Genomic DNA, 22,020 nt, shown 5'->3' with positions numbered 1-22,020 from the left:
AGGCAGGAAAAGCTCCAAGTTTCCCTCTGTGACTAGTATTACAACCCACTGTTTTTAGATTCACTTTATGTTCTTCTCAGTTTAAACCACACAATTTCCAGTCAGTGTTGCTCCTGTGGTTTTTCTAAAAACACAGTAAGAATCTTTAGGCAGCTTCATTTCACAGTCCGGTTGGAGTCATTTCAGTCGTAAGGAAAATGAAGGCATCATTTATTGAACTTCCTGCCAATGTGCTGCAGTTTACGACCTCGTGGGCGTCGCGCTGCGCAGACCCGGCTTGGCGCCACATTCCTTTTGCTCACCTGTCATCTGCGATGCATCCGCTGCAGACGTTGATGGTATTTTTGCAAACAGCTTAATCTGAGGTCACCGCTCCACGTGTTATGACATGTTAAGACACAATTTCCTTTCTATTCTAAGACTAATAATAATATGATTTGTCGGTTGCAGCTTGCAGTGCCAGCTCACTTCAACCGCGATCCTTCTGTTGTCAACGTTTTACTTTCCACAGCTTCTGTTATTTTTGAAGTGAAGACAGATATTTGCATTTGAAATCACTGAGTTATATGTCATATTATAGACGGTGTCAGAATCTGCTGATTTCCATTCTAACTAAGCACGAAGGCATCTGAATAACTCTCCTGTTCAGCAGGGCTGTTAATCACTGAGACTGCCTGCTGTTTGGCATGAAAGCTTGCAGACTTTCAGCCTTTCACTAAATAGAGCCGGCTGCCTCTGCCAAATAATGTTATGTTCCCATCTTTTAAGCTATTTCCTACTTGTTAACTCTACCATACTCCGAAATTAAATATAACACATTTTATTTAGCCCTTTTTTTTTTTGTCATGCGATCTCCTTTAACGCATGAAGCATATAGGAAGGACTCTGACAGAAGTCGCATTGATTTCTCCCCGTCAGCCATTTTCTCCGTAATGGTATCTGCTTCTCTGAGCTCCCACGATCTGACTCACAAACTAATGAGGCAATTAGCACTGCTCCATGAAATAATGTGACTGGGGAAATTGCAAAAGCGGCGATCAGAGTTCTCTAAGACGTCCTAAAATATATATATATTCTTTTAGATGACTATTTTTGCATAAAGTAAGCACAGAGCACACATTGAGCACATGCAAAGCTCTCAGTGACAGTAATTGTCTACTTGGGTGGAAGTCTTTTGCATGATGACTCATCCGCACCATCCCCACATTGCACTGGGGATGAATCTCAGACACACAGAGAGATGGATGCCTTTAAAAAAGGAGCTCACTGGAAAATTACAACAGCTCTGGAGGGAAGGACAATCACGGCTGTGACTCAGTCAGTGCTGAATCTTACAGGAGAGAGTTGAGCTTCGAGGCCAACACTTATTTTTGGCATGTTTTCTGGAAATACACTCCTGGTTCTAATCTTGAAACAGTGGAAAACAGTCGCACAGATTTGCATTTTGCTCTGCTGGGTCGTAACGAGGCTGTTAGCTGGGCTTTAAAATGCAAAAGGAAGAAATGAGGAGCTGATAAAATTAATGACATTTAAGCAGTTGAGCAGGCTGTTCATCAACTGAGCAGAAGGTTAAAACTGTTACCCAAAACAAACAAGCAGAAAAATCTACATGGAATAGCTGAAAACATTCCTCTAGGAATGCAATTGTTTCCTCTAAATTGGTCATTATGTGTTCATTTCTGGGTTTTTTTTATTTTTTTGGAATTGTCAAATAATAGGAAAATCTAAATATATCGCTTAGCTTAATAATCTGATGTTTTTCTTACTGCCTCTTAAAAACAATTTCTATTGAATGAACAGCACTGTCCTGTTCAAAACATGGCAATACATCTTCCAAAGTAGCAACATGTATTTTTTTTTCTTATTATCTGTAAATGACCCTGAATGGCTTCCCAAGCTTTCTGCTAACTCAGGCACATCAGGTCTTCAGTAACTCTTCCCTGTGTGCCCAGATGACCTCTGCATGTTAATTTTAGGTTCTCAATTCATCTCAAAATGGAGTTCTGTTATCAATGTTCAGACTTTTCTTTCAGACCTCCATCTATCCAGCTCCTTCTTTGCTGCAGCACTTCTCTCTATTGTCATTTAACTTTCACCGTCTGGTTTTGCGAGGCGCCGTTTTCATCGACATGTGATTTGGCCAAAATTATTCATTTTCTATTCTCTTCCCTGAGTTTCACAACCTACATTTACACCCAATTGTCATGCTAATTTTGAGCAAAACTTTTAAAATGCTGTGGAGCGAATTAACCAGACTGCATACAGCACAACTGTGTAAGATGTCTACACTAACCATGGTTTTCATAAACCAGATGTAGAGATTTCCAACTAACATGGATCTCACATCACATCTCAGAGAAATGAAGAGTCTTTCCCTCCGAGTCAGGGGTTTGGATTTTGAAATTCTTATGAGTTTTGTGCCTCTGGTAAGGCATAGATCCACCTGTGGATGAGAAAGTTCACTACGTCAGAATTTATACAGCAAATGTGTTTCCATTTTCCCTTCAGTGCATTTACTCTTTTTCAGAAAAACCAGAGGCAACCTCATGCAAGCTCATAAAATTGAAGAAGTTATTTTGAATTTTGCTTTTTCCCATCAACCTTTTCTAACACGATATTTCAAAATGCACATAACAGAAGTTGGTGGAAACAAGCCAACAGTCTCTCTGTAACTCTATTCCGACCTACGAATTACACTCTGAGCAAGCTGACAAGTTCACTTTGAGAACATCCTCTTTAAAGCCAGGAAATTGCACTGGCCAGGAAGTGACACTATATAGATAGGTGTAGATAGGAATTGCCATGTAATGTGGTTTGTCCTGAAAGTTCCTCAATCAGAAATAATCTGCATCTTACACAACTATATAAACATCTCTCCATCCATTTTTATTATTTTCTTGCACCTGGTGAATTTACCTTTCTGCTCCAGATGTTAGGTAATTTGCTCACAAATCGATGTACATGTTGAAATGAGTCAGACGGTGTCTGTTTACACGTCCGATTTATCTCAGCGTCTGCATCACTGACGATGCTCTTTACTTTAATCCCATGGAGTCAACCGCTAACTGTCCTCTGGTCAACCACCACGCTGGCACACATTTCCACCAGGAATGCTTCTGCATGCACCTGACTCACACCGACAGTTGCCACGGCAACCATGCCTGTCAAAGAGTTTGTGTGTGTAACTGATGCTAAGACGGCATTGAAGCCGCTTAGTAGCTGAGAAGGCATTTTAAACATGCATGGTCTTTATGTCCCCTGTGTGGTTTTCAATTCTACTGTAGATGTGTAATAACTAACAGTAAACTGTAAACATCTTGAAGGTATAATAAAGTCACAGAGAGAGAAGTAGGAAATGGAAAAAATACCGCGTGGTCATGGTTTGATGTGAAACGACTGAAACCTTTTAAAAGAACCAGAGAAGTTTTCAGAGTATATTATTACCCCATGCCCCAAAGAAAGGGTCTGGTAAGAAGACAGCACTATATTTATTTTTTTAGCATAATGAAATTAATGTTAAAATCTTCTTCTGAGTTTAACACACTTACAGAGAAAAATTCTGTGAAATGATGACGGATTTATGGCTTATGCTGGGTTTTAATCTCTCTCTCTTCTCTGGACAGAAGAAGATAGAACCAAGATGTCTACATCGTTCAAATCCTTTAAAAATGTGCTACAGTTCCACCTTTCCATGCAGTTTGTAGTGAACAAATTACAAAGTGCAATTCCTGTGGCATAATTATTGACTATAGTTTTATTGCTGAAAGTCACATCTCACTGTCAGCCACTCACAGAAACCTCAGCTGGCATGAAAATAAATCCTGCACTACACTGCGAAGAACTGTAAAAAAAAAAAATCATTTGGGGCTCTGTTGTTTACAGGGTAATTACCTTCTTTTAGTGCCAATTCAGTGTTTGTGAGGAAGGAAGTACGTTAGAGAGCGCAAACTAATTTACTGCACGTAGTTTGGGGTTATTGTATCAAAAGATGTCTGAAATGGAAGCAAGAGTCAGAGTGGAGGCAGAAAGAGTGAGAAACACTGAGAATCACACAGGAAAAGAACATCTTCCTTGTCTAAAGTCCACCATGAAGCATCTGATGCAACTCCGTGCAAGACCAAAGATAATGAAAGTTGGAGTAAGATGATAACGACGAAGGGAGGATGAAAGAAAGGAAGGAAGAAAAGATGCTGAGACAACTGTACTTTCGCTGAACCACTTAGCTGATATTAAATTCAGTCCCGATGACTTCATCCTGGAGCACTTAGACTCAGAGGTTATTACATCATCAACCTGGAAATGGTCCCAGTGATGTCATCTTCGTTATAAAGGTTGATACAAAGTACAAAATCTGCACAGATTGCGCATTTAAAAAAGGCCTGGTGGGAAGTTAAGTAGAATAAAATGATCCTGAGAAATAATCCTGGCACAACTGTCTATTTTATTAACTTTTACTCAAAGTTCCCAAAGCCCATATGATTTTTTTTACATTAATGAAGTGGTTGCATGCATGCACATATGTACGCAGACGTTTCTCTGTCTGCATGAGGACACTCCAGTGACATCATGGATTCTTTTAGTCCTTCCCTTTGCAGCACAAACTTAGCCGTGATTCATTTTTACCCTTCATTAAAGGAGTTTTTATTTATAGAGCACTTTCAGCTAACTGTGGGCAAGCAAAGTGCTTTGCATAAAATAAAATAAAAACAAAAGAAGAAGAGTTATGCTAGACTGAACATGAGGAGGAATACAGCATGGTAATATTCAAACCTAAATAAATGCAGGATTATTAAATACAGTCTACATCTGATTCTAACAGATGAAACAAAAGTTCAATAATAAATGCAGGATTATTAAATACAGTCTACATCTGATTCTAACAGATGAAACAAAAGTTCAATAATCACAGCAATATGAGAAAATAGTAACTTGAGTGTTAACAGCTTAATCTATGGTTTATTTATTTATTGATTGATTGACTGGAGGTTTGGAGGTTAAAACTGACATTGTGCTTGTCTCCTATGCAGGGAAGAGTTCCCAGTCTGGCATGAGCAGTGGTCCCACCTAGTGCCATGTGAGGGGGCTGATGACTGGAGTTCAGTGAACCAGTCTGGTGGCACATTGGTTTCCTTCAGTCTCTCTTGACCCCCCCTGTGGTCTGACGGCAGGGGTCACATTGAGTTTCTCCTGCTTTCCCTTTATGTCTGTTTCTGAACCATTCAGTGCATTATGTCTACAGATGTTTGGAGACTTGGAGTCTTATTGGCTGTTTCTGGGTGCAGGTGCTGCATTGCGTGGATGCTGTGGACAGCCTGCTGGGTCCTGGTCCATTTCGATCCAGCGGTCCTGAGGTTGCTGTTGCCTTGTTTCTATTCATGTCCATGAACCTGGGGTAGACTGATCCTTATCTTGGTAGGGGTGCAATGTGATCCCAATTTTTTTTCTAATTTAGAAGATCCCTTTTCGGTTTAAGTTTTGGTCCCGTGAATACATAAATGTGAACACACACTCACACGATTATATTTCTACCCACATTAGGAGTTTGCATTGTCTCCTTTTTCTTTTTTTAGTAATTGCATTTATGCCTAATCCAGACATTCCCCTAACCTAACCATTACTAATACATACCTAAACCTCAAACAGCACTTCTTCTTCTTATGGGACCCAGGCATTTGGACCCATAAGGAGCAGTCAGCCCCCATTTGTTAGAAAAATAATGCTATCAGTGTACAACAAAATACAAAACCACACACAAATGCATGCACACTTTTAACACCACATGGAGTAAAAAAAAAACAAAAAAAAAAACTCAGACTCGTGTTTTTTTGTTTTTTTTTTGTCAGAACTTGCCATATTTTATATTAAGTTACATACATTTACATTTCAGCTCTCTTTGTGCTCACAGTAACAGGACCAAAACACCTACAGTAAACATTGTGTGACTTGCATCCACACACACTCACAAATCTGTGTCACTGCATACATCCTCTTTTGGAAAAAGACACGTACAAACACACTCACACACATAAATGCCTCCGCAGCTACTCCACTGTCCCCAGTGCGCTCAGTCTGTTCCAGTCAATCCGTAAACCACCTAATTTAGGCTCGTGTTTCTCTCTCAGCCATGACATATGAAATAACACTTAGACCTAAACTGAGGTTTTGCAAATTAGCAAGAAAAAAACTGAATCAGTGTGATAAACCAAAAAAAAACAAAAAAAAAACAACATACATCTTTTAAGAATGAAACATTGGCATTATAAAATGATCTTTAATAGTCCACCTTTGTACAGCACGGTCAGTCGTGGTTCTTTCTGGTATTCGTATGATGGTCTACTGGTTACTATTTATAAGAGGAAGAGCTACAGAGAGACGTAGAATGAGCAGAACTAGATGTAGAAGAGAGGAAAAGTGTAAAAGCAACATTTGAGACATTCTGCACTGCAACCATGGACAGTGAAAATCTGTTAATGCCAGAATGATAACGCTGCATGTTTTCACTCAGTGGCAGTCTTTGGGATTGTTTAAAGCTTCAACATCCCCCACCTTCTAACAGAACACTACAGATAACTGGTTAATGAATGATTGCAACGTGACATCAGTTGAAATATGGTCTCCTCTATATAAAAGTCCACTCCCCTTTTTTTTTTTTTAAATAACCCTTTACCTAACCCACTACATCCCCAGTTAATGTCCAATGAGAACTGGCCAGTGGGACGTCACATCCCGCCCGTCCTCAATTCGTCGCTTTCAAGGTTGTACCAGTTCAGCTATGGGTAACAAAATCAACAAAACCTCAGCCGTATTATTCCTCCGACATGGTGTGCCATTTGGCAATCTGGCGACGCGGGTGGTCGCAGATCTCTCTCCAGTGCTCACCGGCCGTTCCCGCTGCCGACGTGCCCAGCACCAGGCGGCCGATTACGGTGTTGGGGTTGCGTGAGGAGCCATTGTCTGAGTCCATCAGGAGCAGCTCTACGCTGGTGTCCCTCAGGCCCTCTTCGGAGGGCAGATCAAACACAAAGAGCTCGTTGAAGACCGGGTTGGGGGAGCATTTCTTCACGTGGGTCTTCTTCTTGCATATGCGCTTCTTTCCTTGGTACATATTCACTTTGACGTATGGATCTGGAGAAAAAGGAGGAAGAGAGCCATTGATGAATTGCGAAAGAAGAAAGAGCAGCAATGGAAAATATCCATCTTTGCAGCAGCTCACTACTGGCCTGTTGTTCCCCAGCCAGATCAATAAAACAATAAAGTGGAAGTGATGGATGTTAGTGTTGATGTCTGCATAACACACACATACACACACACATATTTTGTGTGTATATGTGTATATATATATATACATTAAGTGCTCAAAATAACATCCTGATCAGGTTCTTTTGGTGCTCTGTGGTTTTCATTAAGGCAGCTGTCAGCATGCCAGAATGAGTTTGGTTCATAGGTCAAAGAAAGTCTTCCTGCAGCTGTTCCTGCAGGTATCATGTTAATAACGAGATGCTAAGATAAAAAGTCTACATACCGGTAGGACCGTTGTTTTCAGTCTTGGGAAGATGCCGAGCTTTCAGGACCACCACAGTCAGAGTGTTGGTGGTGGACTGGTAGCACAGAGACAGCAGCAGTTCTCCTCGACCCAAGGACTTCTTTATGTAGGGATTGGGAATGATAAAAAATAAAAAATAAAAGAAGGGTAAGGAAAAGATGGAAAGAAAGAAAATGGAGAGGAGATAAAGGACAGGAGGGTTTTGGTTAGCATGGTCAAGCAAGACTTTTACAGCAATTTGAAAACCAAAGCCAGGCAAAATATGTTTAATTCACACTGGAAAGTAAACAATCCACTTATCTTGACATTCATGTCTGCTTTAGACACTAGAGTGCATAACATTATGACCACCTGATAGTATGTCAGTTTCCCTTTTGCAGCCATTGACCAATAGTCTCCAGCAGACCTCTGAAGTTGTGTTGTAACATTTCTCTTTAGCTGTGAGGCTGTGCAAATAAACCACAAACTGCAGTGCAGTCTGAAACCTTTCTACCAAAATGATCAACCCACTGATGAGTCCTATGATGAACGGAGACTTGGTGTTAGATCACCTGCCAGTGGTCATAAATGTATTCCCCATTTGTGTTTATTCATTTAAGGACATTCCTAATATATTACCAAAGCAAAAGTCTTAAAAGTAAAAGAAGGAAAAATGAGTCTTCTTAGCTTTCTAGTCCAAATCCAAAATATATTTGTGCTTTTTGTGTTTGTTTTGTAAAGGCATGCCCAAGCAGTTGATTATCCAGTAAATCCATTATTTCCCTCTTGTACATTTTTATGAAATAATTGTTGACTGTCTAGTTTTTAATGCATGCAGTAATCATTTGGTTTGTAGGTCATAAAAACCTATTTAAGCTACCATTCTTGGTTGTTCCACAGTTACGTCCTAAACAAAGTCATTCCCATATGTAGACTTGGTAAATAAGATGCAATAATAATTTTTTGTGAGTTTTGATTCCCTAGAATTACTGATGACTACACAGTCCTCCTGGTAGTTAGCTTAACATCAGAAACGTTAACAAATACTGTAATCTGGTTGGCGGGTAGGAATCTCTCTTAGTGCTAGTAATTTAGGGTTTTTCTGCAAACTGTAAATATTGGTAACTTATAACTAATGCACACATATACAAATTCAGTAAATAAGAAGTAAACCAGTGCTGTTGATTGGTTTTCACTGCAGTAGAGGTAAATGACACATTCATTATCGGTTATGTGATACATTATCGGATCTCAATAACATTACGTCTTACTGATGAATCCTTCGTGCTTTTATTTGCAGGGCGTTTCTTTCCCTTCCTCCCCACATGCACACACACGCACACACACACCCACGCACACGCACACACACATCTTTATCCACACCCTGTAGACAGGGCGCCTTGGCTGCTGCCTTCACACCTAACCGGATTTCCAACCCCTGAACATAGTTGCCATGGAAATGAGAAAAATTTAACAAAGACAACTTCTATCCCTGACATAAAATTTAGATGCCAAAACACAACCATGTTTGCTTTCATCAGGGTAACTAAAATGAACGTAAAAAATAAATGTTTGTTGTTCCGGGTCTACCTTCATCATCTAAAGGCGATTCTGCTCACTGCCTGCTGTCTTGACTCGTTGCACTAATGTGTGCTCCCATCCACCCACACAAAGCAGAAAGACAAAATACCTCCCACACAATGAGAATCCTCACACTGCCTCCAAAGAGCCGCACGCCATCAGCCATAACGTGTTGATTAAAAACGCTGGAAGTAAAAACCTGCTTATGGCAACTCTGCATTGATTAGCTGCACTGCTGTGCACCCACGCCCAGTCACATGAGGCAACGGGACACATGAGCCCCACAGACAAAGAGCCACCACCCTCCTAGCAAAGAAATGCCTCCTGTCTTACAGAACATCATGTAAGGAACTCCAATGATGCCAAATTTGTGTAGATTTGCTGTGTAATGAGCTACTGAAATCATGCAATTGTTTGGCTGCATGCATTGCATTGTCTTTTGTGCAGCAGATTTGTAGAACAAATTTTCTCATCTTGGAAACAGACCATTAAGATATTCACAAAACAAACATATTTTGTGAAATACTAACGGGAAACATCAATGAAAACAAGGATTAAGTTTATTAATAGTCTGTTGATGGTGAAAAATATGAAGTGAGATCGGCTGAAGGTGGATATAAAAATCGATCCTCAGATTCTGACCCCTATTTCTCAGCACTTTTAAGACTTCAAAATTATTAAATCTGTTGGAAGAGTGCAAAAATTGCACCAAACGTATAGTTTAAATTAGAGTTATAATATGATTCAATATGATTTTTGAACTAGACAATCTTATATTTCCATCATTGGTCAAAAATGTAAATTATTACCATCGTTCTGTCCGGGGCATCATGAATGAGAACAAACATGTATTTTACTCAGGCATATTTCCTCTCATAGTCACTGCAGAGCCACAGCTCCTTAAGTGAACTCGGCAAAATTTATGAGATATCTTTATAGGGAAAATTCACTACACAGGAAATGAGATGTTATTTCAATGTAGTCCTCTCGGATGCCAGGAAAAGGCAGAAACAGAATCCAATAATCGGCTCTCCAGAGATTTATAATGAGCCCGACACACTACAGAGAAAATAATAATGTGAAAAATACATTATTTTGTTCCCACTCTGACAGTCCAGTATTAGTGTCCTAATTATATTGTTCTGTTTGGACGTTAGCATAATTAGACACGTGACTATGTATTCAGAGGCCTGGTAGACATTTTGTGGGGGAAAATTGCAGCAATGAGTCTTTAAAGTAACACACTTGAATGTCCTTAAGAAATCAGTGTAGAAATCAGGTGAATTTGGGCAAAAACAAGCAAAAAACAAAAAGAAAAAAACAAGAGAAAAACCTAAAGAAGAAAACTCTGTAGCATTTTAATTTGTCTGAACTGAATGCAGCACATCCCTCAGCAGCAGTATCAGGTTTCAAATCCATACCTGGGATGTTGCAATAGATCTGTTCAGTCTCTACGGGGAGATAAGCCTCCTGCTCTGCCTTTACCGCTGACTTCATTTAACGTTAACTCTTTGTTACCACAGACAAGACACTGACAATGGAAATCCTTCAGAGTATTTGAATTAAGTAAAATGCCACTTTTGCTGCGTGCTTCTAATTTAGGATAAAGGTTGGTGGTATCTTGCGTTAGAAAAGCTTTGGAGGAATCATTATTGGATCATTTGAGCAAAAATATGCACCTGTGCAAATCTTTATTTTAATAAATGAGAAATAGACACTTAAAGAGTGTCTGTGTAGTTTTTAAATATGATTCTAGGGGAATCAATCTGGTTTGAGTTCACTATTTCCCACCAAGCTGCTTCGCTGCAATGATTTTTATACTTCTAAAAAGGCTTTTTATGATGAATCGATAAATTTGGATTACATTATCTAACTAATGATTAAAAAACAAAAACTTCAATGATGTTCATATCTATTTTCCTAAATGCTTTAGTGCCGTTCAGGTCTCAGGCCTGAGTGGAGTGGGAGGTGGTTGGGTGGGGGTTGGCCTGCAGCATATGCCAGCAGACAGCAGGCAGGAGAGGAGGCGAACCCTGCAGAGACTGTCAGTCTCTCTCAGTAACAAACAACCAACCACAGATAAACTCTCACCTAAAGGGGGGATAACAATGAACGGAAAACATCCATGACATTCCTTCAGATAAAAACTAGGATATGAACTGAAGAAGAACATCCAAGTCAGCAGGTGTTTCTACAGTTTGGAGGTTCCCTCCCCACAGTCTAAAGCTATTAATGTTAAATAGCTTTAGGCTGCTACTCATCCATTAAGTATGGATGAGTAGCTGTTTGTCTTGACACAGAGTTGTATTATGATGGACCGCCAATGAGTCCATGGTGTCCTCCACCCCTCGTTCACTGACTATACCCCACCCTATAGCACATAGGTACATAAAATATGCTCCACATCTTACCTTGACGTTCCTCTTGATAATCTCTCTGCTCATTAGGACACGCCCCTCCGACAAGTCGATTCCAGACAAAGGTACGAGGGTCTCGCCAATGACCTCGTCACGAGAGAACCGGTCAAAGCTCAGCACCATGAAGTGAAGGGCCAGCTCGGACACTCGAGCCAGTGGGATCCCGTAGAAGCTGAAGGTCTCATCGAAGGCCGGGTCCAGAGTCTTCCGAAGGACTCTTGTCTTCACCCTGTGCTTCTTCTCCGGCAGCAGGGTCAGCTTGATGTAGGGGTCAGACGTCAGTGACTGCTCATCAGTTGGAGTCAGACCATGGGCCTCCTGGGAGAAAACGTGAAGATATTAAAATGAGATTTTAGCATTGAAACGCTCAGAAAGTTCCCACTGAATAAATATAAATGTGTGTTACCTTGATGTGAACAATGAATGCCTTCCTCTCTGCCTGGTACTCGAGAGAGAAGTGGAGGGTCCCCAGACCGCCCTCCTTTTCGTCCCCCTGAGGCTTGTCAACAGCCGGGGTGGGTGCCTGGCTCGACAGGGCGCTGGATGGGGAAGGTGGGTCGCGCCGCTCCATCGCACCGGGTTGAGTGAACCCTGTTTGTGGGGAGGGGAGCTCCAGGTCTGGGGAGCTGCGCACCGTCTGGTGGTGGTGGTGAAAAGGTTTGGTGGTAAAGTTTCCGTTCAGATCCCGCTTCTCAAGGTCGAGGTGCAGGGCTGATCTGGAGCCATTTGGAGTTGTGGCAGGTCCACCAGTGCCGGGGCTCATCGGCGTAGTTTGGCAGTTTCCATTGACATCTGTTTTAGCGGCGTCATTAGCTGTCGAGGTTGTGGCTGCCGCAAACTTCTTTTTGCCGCTCAGGCTCTCGGGGTAGATGTCGACGCCTTTGAGCATGTGCACAAACTTGTAAGGGGGCGTCTTCTGGGACTTGTTGGTGTTTTTGCGCTGGCAACAGATCCAGGCGAAGGCCGATGCAGTGAAGACAAGGCCAAAAACGCTCACCACAGCAACACCCACAGGCACTGCCACTGTGGAGGAGGTTGGGGGAAGGGAGAGGAAGAAAATGGAAAGAAAAAGGTTAAGATTTAATAAGAAAACACACATTGAAACAAAGCAGCATCTGCAACACAAGCCACTGGGATCGTGCTGTTGCACTGAACCAACTGAATACATTTATCTTCTTCTGACACACCCTGCAGCCTGGAGTCAAATGAGGACAAAAACAATGCAATCTGTTCAACCAAGTGTTGTTTTCGTATTCCAGATCTTCCGATAATATATGAACAGGAACAGCCAGAATCATCAGAATCATAAATGGATGACCTGTAACTCCAGAGATGCCAAAATAAAGAGAACGGTTGCTCAGAGACAGATTTCAACAGCTGGGAAGGTCATTTTACCCCACTGCCATGTTGTACTTTTGTTCTTTTGGTCGTATCACAGCTAACATTTGACATGAGAAATCTATTAGACTTTTTATTTGCACAGTTTTTTTTTTTTTTGCTTTATGAGCATGAATGAATCTCAGCTCGATTCATGAAATAGCTAAGGAAGATTTCACAATATGATATTTGGAAATGATTATAGTCATTTATCTTCTTTCCACTCAAAAGCAGGGATAATTTTGACTAAAAGCTACAGGGCGAGGTATTACCACAGTTACAACCACAGTGGATGTCATTTCTCTCAAAGCCCTTGTGTCTCACATGGCGTCGCTACGGTGACGTTACAGGGATATTTGTCACTGTGTGCTTTCTTTGTTTTGTGCCGCTGAGCTCTGTCTCACAGGCTATCGCCCTCTCATGCAGCCACATTTAATGGGTTGATTTCAAAAGAGGAAATGCAGTCCATTTCCCACAATTAGGAGGGCGACCCAGTGGAAAAGCACTCAGATTAACCCATCTAAAAAGAGAGATCGGATCGAGGCGCGGGGGTGGTGACCAATCACTCATGCGCTTGCCTTTTTCATCTGGTTAAAGCTAATGTGTTAGATCATTTATTCAGGGTTTTTTTCACACATAATAGTCGCCACGGCATGGTTAATGTGATATTAATGTGACAGTGCAGCTCAAACGAAATTATGACAATCAACAGCTTTTCATTCTACATTATACCTGTATTAAAAGACTGTCTGTATATATATATATATATATATATATATATATATATATATATATATATATATATATATATATATATATATATATATATATATATATATATATATATATACATACATACATATGAGAAAACTAAAGAGAGACCTGTGGGATCAAATCAATTTTAAATCACAGCACTTGTACAAAATGTTTTCTGCTCTTTAGCTGATTAATATTTTAGTCTGTAATCCTGTGTGGGATGTTTCTCGAGGCTGCGATGACAGACAGATGGACGAAACACCAGGAGGGCTGTAATGCATGAGGACATGGAAAAATTAAATAAATAAAACAAGAACCTGTGATTTTACTTCTACTAGGAACACTCTAAATATGTTCATTTCATACAATTGAAATTTTTATTTATTTTTTTTATTTGATTGAACTACAAGTAAATGTACTCTTTTATTAATAGTGTCTGAAACATAACGACTATGTATTAGTTTACCAAGGATCATAGACAGCACTTTAAAAAATAGATGTTTGTAGTTTTTTTTAACATCGATTGATTTTAGAAAATGTATTTTCATTCATTTTTACATACTCACTTGTAGTCTAACTCAATAAAAACATCTCAGTTAAAAATTAAAGATTAGCTAATTAGCTTTCAGTGCTTAAATATGACGAAGTTTCAGGAAGGGATTAATGTGTATATTAACTATTGTTAAAAAAAAAAAAGAGCTAATTCCCACCACAGTCAGACTGACTCCATCATCAGGACTCACCGGGCTGCGCTCCGTCCTCCAGCATTGGAGCCATTATCGCTGTCCAAGGTGCTGAAAGCCTCGGTCTGTTTCCACACCAGACGCTCCTTTTTTCCCCTCACAGCGAGATCAATCTCCTGATGGGTTCGGGGTAAATCTCGTTCTGATTCCGTTTAATAATATAAAGGCTGATTACAAAGCTTCAATAATGTAAAATATATTCTTGTTTTTGTGTTTTTTCTTCCCAGGGAGAAGGATGCGCTGTTTGCTCCGCTGCTGCTGCTGTTACTCTTTGATGCGTGAGAGCGTCTCAGAGGCGGCAACACCCCGCTCTCTCTCTCTCTCTCTCTCTCTCTCTCTCCTTCCGTCTTGCTCCTTTTCTGGGTCTCTCTCCCATCTTCTGGTCCCATGCTCCCTCCCCCCCTCCCATTCCGAGCCAACGCTGAGCTCATCAGTGCTGACGCAGTGATGACGGAGGCTGGCTGCGAAATCAGAAACCCCGGTGAAACGGCACAAAGAGCCTGCCAATGGCGCCTGATTGATTTTTAGGAAATGAGTGTTGTCAACCTGCTTCAGCTTCCTTAGCTCTATGTATGTTTGTTTGTCTGTTTTGCTTTGATAGGACGGAAATGAGACGTTTCCTGATATCTGTTTATCTAGTCCCTGAGCTCGGTTCTAGTTTGGAATTTTCCAATTGTATGTAAACTAAAAATCCAACTTTATTTAAAACATGACAAACACCGAATTACTTATTTTTACTTATAAATTCGTATCTGATTTGGCACATGCAACTATGAGCTTTTTTCCCATTTTAGCTTCAACTCACTGACTTCCCATACATTTTAGGATTAATTGTCCAAGTTATTTTTATAATGTTTCTTCCTGTCTGAGCTGCTGCACCTTTATACACCCCTCAGCTCACTCTGGCCACCTGATCAGACGCTCCTGATTGAGCCTGAAACAAAACGGAGACTGAACGTATGCTAGCGGGTTATAGTTTTTAGTGCTACAACCTGGTTGTTTTGTTTTTCATGGCTAGTTTAAAAGTATGTTGTGTTTTAGTATTATATACATATATCCTTATAATGGCATTTATAATGTTTGTTCTGTACAGCACTTTTGTCCTTTCTACTTAAGGTGCTTTTGAAATAAAGCTGAACTTGACGACTAGCTGTTTTTATTTCTACGTGCATTTAAATCAACGTGTTATATTTCATCCTGTCTGGTTGATAGGATAAAATGTTGGTGAGGTTTGGGGTCAGTTTATATCCCCTATGAATAACCATTTAGTCATTTCCTACTTATGTTTTATACTTTTAAAAACACTTACACCCATAAACTTAAACCATGGCATATAGTTTATAATCCATTGTATGCCAATGTTGATATTGAGTGTGATCCCTGCTTCTGACTATACTACTAAGATGTTCAAGGTGTAATTTTATAAAATACTGCCCCTTGGTGTTCATGGGAAAAAATGCAGGAATGTTGACACAGGCTGCACATTTAACAAGAAAAATCAGACTGAACATCAAGCTTTGACAAAAAAATTGGACATTGAACATTATAATAATTGCATCAAAGGTACACTGAACAGTATAACTTGTAATACCGGCATGAATGTGATGGTTTCACCTAAGTGCTAAGCTTATGCTGCTTCACAAGATGTTGGGTCATTTTAATTAAATGTTGGGTCAAAACTTCTGACCCAGTTTTTCTGTGTGGAGTTTTCATGTTCCTCTTGTGCACAGGGGGATTTTATCCAAATACTCAAACCAACATTCAAAAACAGGCGTGGTGATTGGACTGGTAGCTTCTATAAATTGCCTCTTACTCACTTATCACTGGAGACGCCAAAATCCTTTAGTTCATATTTTCATCTATTAACATTATTACACATTGTTGCGAAATTACCATTCATTTGTTGGAGTCATATATGTATATATATATATATATATATATATATATATATATATATATATAAATTCCCTTCTCACCCTTTGTGGGTGGTCTGTTTCATCCTCTGAGCTCGGGTCCTCTACCAGAGGCCTGGGAGCTTGAGGGTTCTGCGCAGTATCTTGGCTGTGCCTAGAACTGCACATTTCTGGACTGAGATGTCTGATGTTGTTCCTGGGATCTGTTTGAGCCACTGCTCCAGTTTGGGGGTGACTGCCCCGAGGGCCCCGATGACCACAGGCACCACTGTGGTCTTCACCTTCCAGGTCTTTTCCAGTTCCTCCCTGAGGCCCTGGTATTTCTCCAATTTCTCATGCTCCTTTTTCCTGATGTTGTAGTCACTTGGTATTGCTACATCCACCACAACGGCTTTCCTCTGTTCTTTATCCACCACCACAATGTCCGGTTGGTTCGCCATTACCATCTTGTCTGTCTGGATCTGGAAGTCCCACAGGATCTTAGCTCGGTCATTCTCCACCACCTTTGGGGGTGTTCCCCACTTTGATCTCGGGGCTTCCAGTCCATATTCTGCACAGATGTTCCTGTACACTATGCCCGCCACTTGGTTATGTCGTTCCATGTACGCTTTCCCTGCCAGCATCTTGCACCTTGCTATTATGTGCTGGACTGTCTCAGGGGCCTCCTTGCACAACCTACACCTTGGGTCTTGTCTGGTGTGGTAGATCTGAGCCTCTATTGCTCTGGTGTTTAGGGCCTGTTCCTGGGCGGCCAGGATGAGAGCCTCTGTGCTGTCCTTGAGTCCAGCTTTCTCCAGCCATTGGTAGGTTTTCCTGACATCAGCCACTTCAGTTATTTGTCGGTGGTACATCCCATGTAGGGGCTTGTCCTCCCATGATGGTACTTCCAGCACCTTGTCTTCTGTTCTCCATTGCCTGAGACATTCGCTGAGCACATCGTCCGTTGAGGCTTTGTCCTTGATATATTTATGGATCTTGGATGTTTCATCCTGGACAGTGGCTCTCACACTCACTAGTCCTCTGCCTCCTTCCTTACGGCTCGTGTACAGTCTCAGGGTGCTGGATTTGGGGTGGAACCCTCCATGCATGGTTAGTAGCTTCCTAGTCTTAACATCCGTGGCCTTCATCTCTTCCATTGGCCAGCTAATTATTCCGGCAGGGTATCTGATTACTGGTAAGGCATAGCTGTTTATTGCACGGATCTTGTTCTTGCCATTGAGCTGGCTTCTCAGGACTTGCCTTATTCGTTGGAGGTATTTGGCTGTGGCTCCTTTCCTTGTGACCTCATCGAGGTTGCCATTTGCTTGTGGTATTCCCAGGTACTTGTAGCTGTGCTCTATGTCTGCTATTGTTCCTTCTGGGAGTGAGACCCCTTCTGTGTGGGCGAACTTCCCTCTCTTTGTAACCATCCGACCACACTTCTCTAGTCCGAATGACATCCCAATGTCAGTGCTGTAGATCCTGGTGGTGTGGATCAGTGAGTCGATGTCTCGTTCGCTCTTGGCGTACAGATTGATGTCATCCATGTAGAGGAGGTGACTGATCATGGCCCCATTCTTGAGTCGGTATCCGTAGCCAGTCTTGCTGATGATTTGGCTGAGAGGGTTCAGGCCTATGCAGAACAGCAGTGGGGACAGAGCATCTCCTTGGTATATGCCACATTTGATGGACACTTGTGCATGAGCTGATATACAACTCAGCATCAGTGATCCTTGAGATGCTTGGTTATAAGAGCAACCATGAGACCCAATACCCACCATGGAAAAGACGGTTAGAGGCTAAGATCAAGATAACAAGGAGGGAAGTGAGTCAACTGTCAGAGCTCCAAAGGGGTGCAATGAAAAGATCAGTACCCAAGAAGTACAGCCAGATGCCCATACCTGAAGCACTCGAAACTGCCAAACAAAGGCTCCAAGCCTTGGCCAGCCGCCTAAAGAGATACACGAGAGAGAATGAAGCCAGGAGGATTAACCGGCTCTTCGCCACCCAACCAGCTAAAGTGTACTCTCAATGGCAGGGTAATAACAACAGAGCAGACCCACCCAGGCTGGAGACTGAACAATACTGGAAAGGCATATGGGAAAGGGAGGCGTCCCACAACAGCAATGCACAGTGGCTAACCTCTCTACGAGAGGACCACAGCAACCTTGCAACCAGCAAGCCTTAGAAAAGCATTGTCTGAGGTGCTGTTTTCTCTGGATGCCATCATATTGGCTTTCCAGTAGCAGTCTGAAGAAACTCCTCCAGACTGAGAGTGAGAGTGAATCCCGTCAAGGTCAGAGGTCACACTTACTTCTACATTTACCTCCAGTATATCTCTTTTGTGTCCTATAAGCTAAATCATCCACGGTCTGGTTCTGAAAAAAAGAAAATCTTCTTCTAAAGAAAGGTTGATGTTTTCACAAAGAATTTCAATTAAAGTCAAGATTAGACCTAGTTTTTTATTTGCCTGAGTTTTGACTGCTTTGGATTGAATTTAAATGGATCAAAATTAACTTTATCTTGCTGGATTTGATGTAAAAATGACTATCGTGTCTGCAAATAATTAATGATATTTGGTTGTGTGCATTTTTGTGACGTGTAGAGTTTTACTTTAAGTTGAAATGTTGTGTAATATTGAAACAGAAAGAAACTGAGAAAAGAGGAACAGTAACCAGATGTAGGCAGACATGTTTTATTTAAGCTAAAGTAGACGGGCTCATCACACTTAACTTACAAGGAGAGGTCTGGTAATGTATTTTCTTCTTTTAAAGATTAAATTATTTTTACTCTTATTCTTTTCATATATTTATTAATATTATTTACAGATATGAAAAAATCTGGATGCAAAAGAATGGCTGGATTCTCATTCATCAAATCTGTGATCCTGGTCCTACCGCTGTTGTGTTTGTTTTGCAATGCAGACATGCAGTCAATAAAAAATGGTGTGGTAAGTTCTCTTTTAGAGTTATCCATTGTTCTCCAAGCACTCATTTGTGCTTTTTATATGCAGTAATTACAATGATCTTTCTTTGTGGTACATTTCAGGTCGAAGTGATGGACAACCTTCAGTTAATGTTGGAGGGAGCTGTTCAAGTCCAAGTGAATATAAATCTATATCAGTTATTGGCTGGAAGATTCTGGACGTTATTTTAATAGTGAAAAGTCTGACTTCCCTTTGTAATTTGATTTTTCATTTTTCTCCTTCAGAAAGCAGAACAAGATAGAATTGAAGCAATGTCAACACTTTTGGATGAAGCAAAATATTTGACAAATATGGAGCAATTGGTATTAATGTTTTGATTAACATCTTTGGGGAGGGTTATATGTATTTTTTTCTTAGCACTTTCATATTTTCTTTTAGTTTTTATATGATTTAGTGTCATTTGTTGCGCATTGCCATACTAACATGCTACATTTGGTCAATTTCAGGAAATATTCTTGGAGGACCTTCAGGACGCAGCAGATGAAGCATATGAAAGCAAGGTAGTTTTTTCTGCTACTTAAGAAGATCAAAACTTAGTTTGTGGTAAACAAAAGCTATTTTTCAAAGTTTTGTTGAAGCTTTTTAAAATACTTTTTTCCTTCCTAAAGATGTTTGCAAAGTTCAGCATTGCAATTCTCACCGAAGCGTATGAAGAGAAGATGAAAAAGTTTGATCCTGAACTTCAACAAATGAAAATGTCTCAAGATCCATTAATTTATCAAGTTTTTCTCGGCTTCGAAAGCCTTAGAAAAACAACAATGACTTATGCAGACCTAAACTATAAGGTTTCTAGTGGAAGAGCAAAAGATACTGAAACAAATCTGAATTATGTTTTGAATGTTTTAAGATCGCAAGAACTTGATGATGAGCTGTAAACGTTTCGACGTCTGTAGTGATTTTTATCTGTGCCAAGCAGCTTCAAATTTAGTTTCATTCATTCCTTGGTGTGATTCTTAGTAATAGATTTAATGGGATAAGAGTTTGTTTTTAAACATTACTAATGATAAAAGCTTTTGCTTTGAATGAGTTATGTTGTTTTCCATATTCGTAAAAAAAAAATTTATGACATCAATGAATGTGTCTAAATGTTAGCCATCACTGTGAAACAGATTTGTCTCAGTAGCCTTAGGCTGTGAAGGTACAACATGAAGCAACTGTAAACTTTTCTTTAATAGTTTTTGACAAATATATGAAATGTGTGTTTTAATATTTCATGCTGATAAACTTTGCAATCAGCTGACTGGTCAAGCAAATCACAAAGGGGAACATGTTGAACGAATGTATTTAAAAACAGTGTGCAGTATGCACTGTATATTCTATGCAGTTTTGCAGTTTCATCAGCATAAAATGTCTGCTTTTGTTGGTAACACTTTATTTGAAGGGGGGTGAATAATGAGTCTACAGTTAAGAAAAAATGTTTCCATAAAACTGGTCTTGAAGTATTTTCTTATGTGAGGTGCAACAAATGTTATGAATGTATATTTGTATTTTTCTGAAAAACTTACTCCAGTACAGATTTATATCTTTCTATTTAGGTAAATTATTGTGTGGCTACAGACAGGCTGGTTACATTGAGAAACTCATCCATGCGTTTATCTTTAGCCGCATTGATTACTGCAACAGCGTCTTCACAGGTCTGACTAATAAATCAATCAAACAGCTGCAGCTGATCCAGAAGCTGCTGCTCGCATTCTGACTAAAACCAGGAAGATAGAGCACATAACACTAGTTTTAAAGTCCCTACACTGGCTTCCTGTAGCTCAGAAAATAGACTTCAAAATACTGTTAGTTTATAAATCACTGAACAGTTTAGCACCACAATACATTAAAGATCTGTTATTACTGTACCAACCGTCTAGACCCCTCAGATCTTCTGGTTCTGGTCTGCTCTGCATCCCCAGAACCAGAACCAAACGAGGAGAAGCAGCATTCAGCTTCTACGCACCACAAATTTGGAACAAACTTCCAGAAAACTGTAAAACAGCTGAAACACTAGGTGCCTTTAAATCTCGACTTAAAACTCACCTGTTTAGAGTTGCTTATGGCTAAATTAGGGTTAGAGTGCTGGTTTTGATGTCTTTGATGTTCTTGATGTTTTTTTTTTTGTTTTTTTTTATCGCTTTAATGTTTTTATCTTTACTTTTTAATTTCTTTTTATTTCTCTTTCTCACTGTTTCTGTTTTAATGTTTTCTTAAAATATCTTTCCCTCTCTCACTGTTTATTCAATGTCACATGCTGTTTTTATTTTAATTATGTGAAGCACTTTGAAATGCCTTGCTGCTGAAATGTGCTATACAAATAAAATTTGATTGATTGATTGATTGTAAATGTGCCAGACAAATTCCCATTAGTGTGGACTCCAGTGAACAACAGTGAGTTAATTTACACAACTGAAGAAAACTTTAGTTAAGAGTTTAGTAGAGGTTCGCTTAAATAATCTCTGATGATTCTCTCACTCAAAAGTGGAAATTCAACTAAACTGTTTATAGGAGGAAATTCTGAATGTAACAGGATATTTCATCAAGTCTGACCAGCTCCTTCTATGCTGAAGAAAAGCCTTCACACAGTATGATGCTGCAACCACTATTTTTTCCGTCAATCACATAACATCCCAGCAGTGTTGACAAAAAATGAAAAATGTCAATGGATGGATACATTGGCACGGTACTGTACACAAACATTTTCAAACAATGCTAGCAGCGGCAGCATCATCTGACAACTTTGTGGTGTCTGGTTTCAAGGCCA

At 40.2% G+C, this 22,020-nt stretch overlaps 1 protein-coding gene across 1 annotated transcript; it reads right to left on the bottom strand.

Moving 5' to 3' along the window:
- Positions 1 to 5,555: 5,555 nt before the first annotated feature.
- On the bottom strand, positions 5,556 to 14,693 carry syt4 (synaptotagmin IV). Its single transcript, XM_008435959.3, has 5 exons — positions 14,397 to 14,693; positions 11,927 to 12,543; positions 11,515 to 11,838; positions 7,523 to 7,643; positions 5,556 to 7,125 (listed from the first exon to the last, which is right to left on the bottom strand). The coding sequence occupies exons 1-5, from the start codon at positions 14,428 to 14,430 to the stop codon at positions 6,806 to 6,808; spliced, it is 1,416 nt and encodes a 471-aa protein (XP_008434181.1). The 5' UTR covers positions 14,431 to 14,693; the 3' UTR covers positions 5,556 to 6,805.
- Positions 14,694 to 22,020: the final 7,327 nt, after the last annotated feature.

The sequence above is a fragment of the Poecilia reticulata genome, chromosome 18 (genome assembly GCF_904066995.2).
Source record: "Poecilia reticulata chromosome 18, P_reticulata-male-v2, whole genome shotgun sequence".
NCBI classification, from domain to species: Eukaryota; Metazoa; Chordata; class Actinopteri; order Cyprinodontiformes; family Poeciliidae; genus Poecilia; species Poecilia reticulata.
Note: the sequence above shows the minus strand (reverse complement) of the source record. Positions and strands in the feature narration are given on the sequence as shown.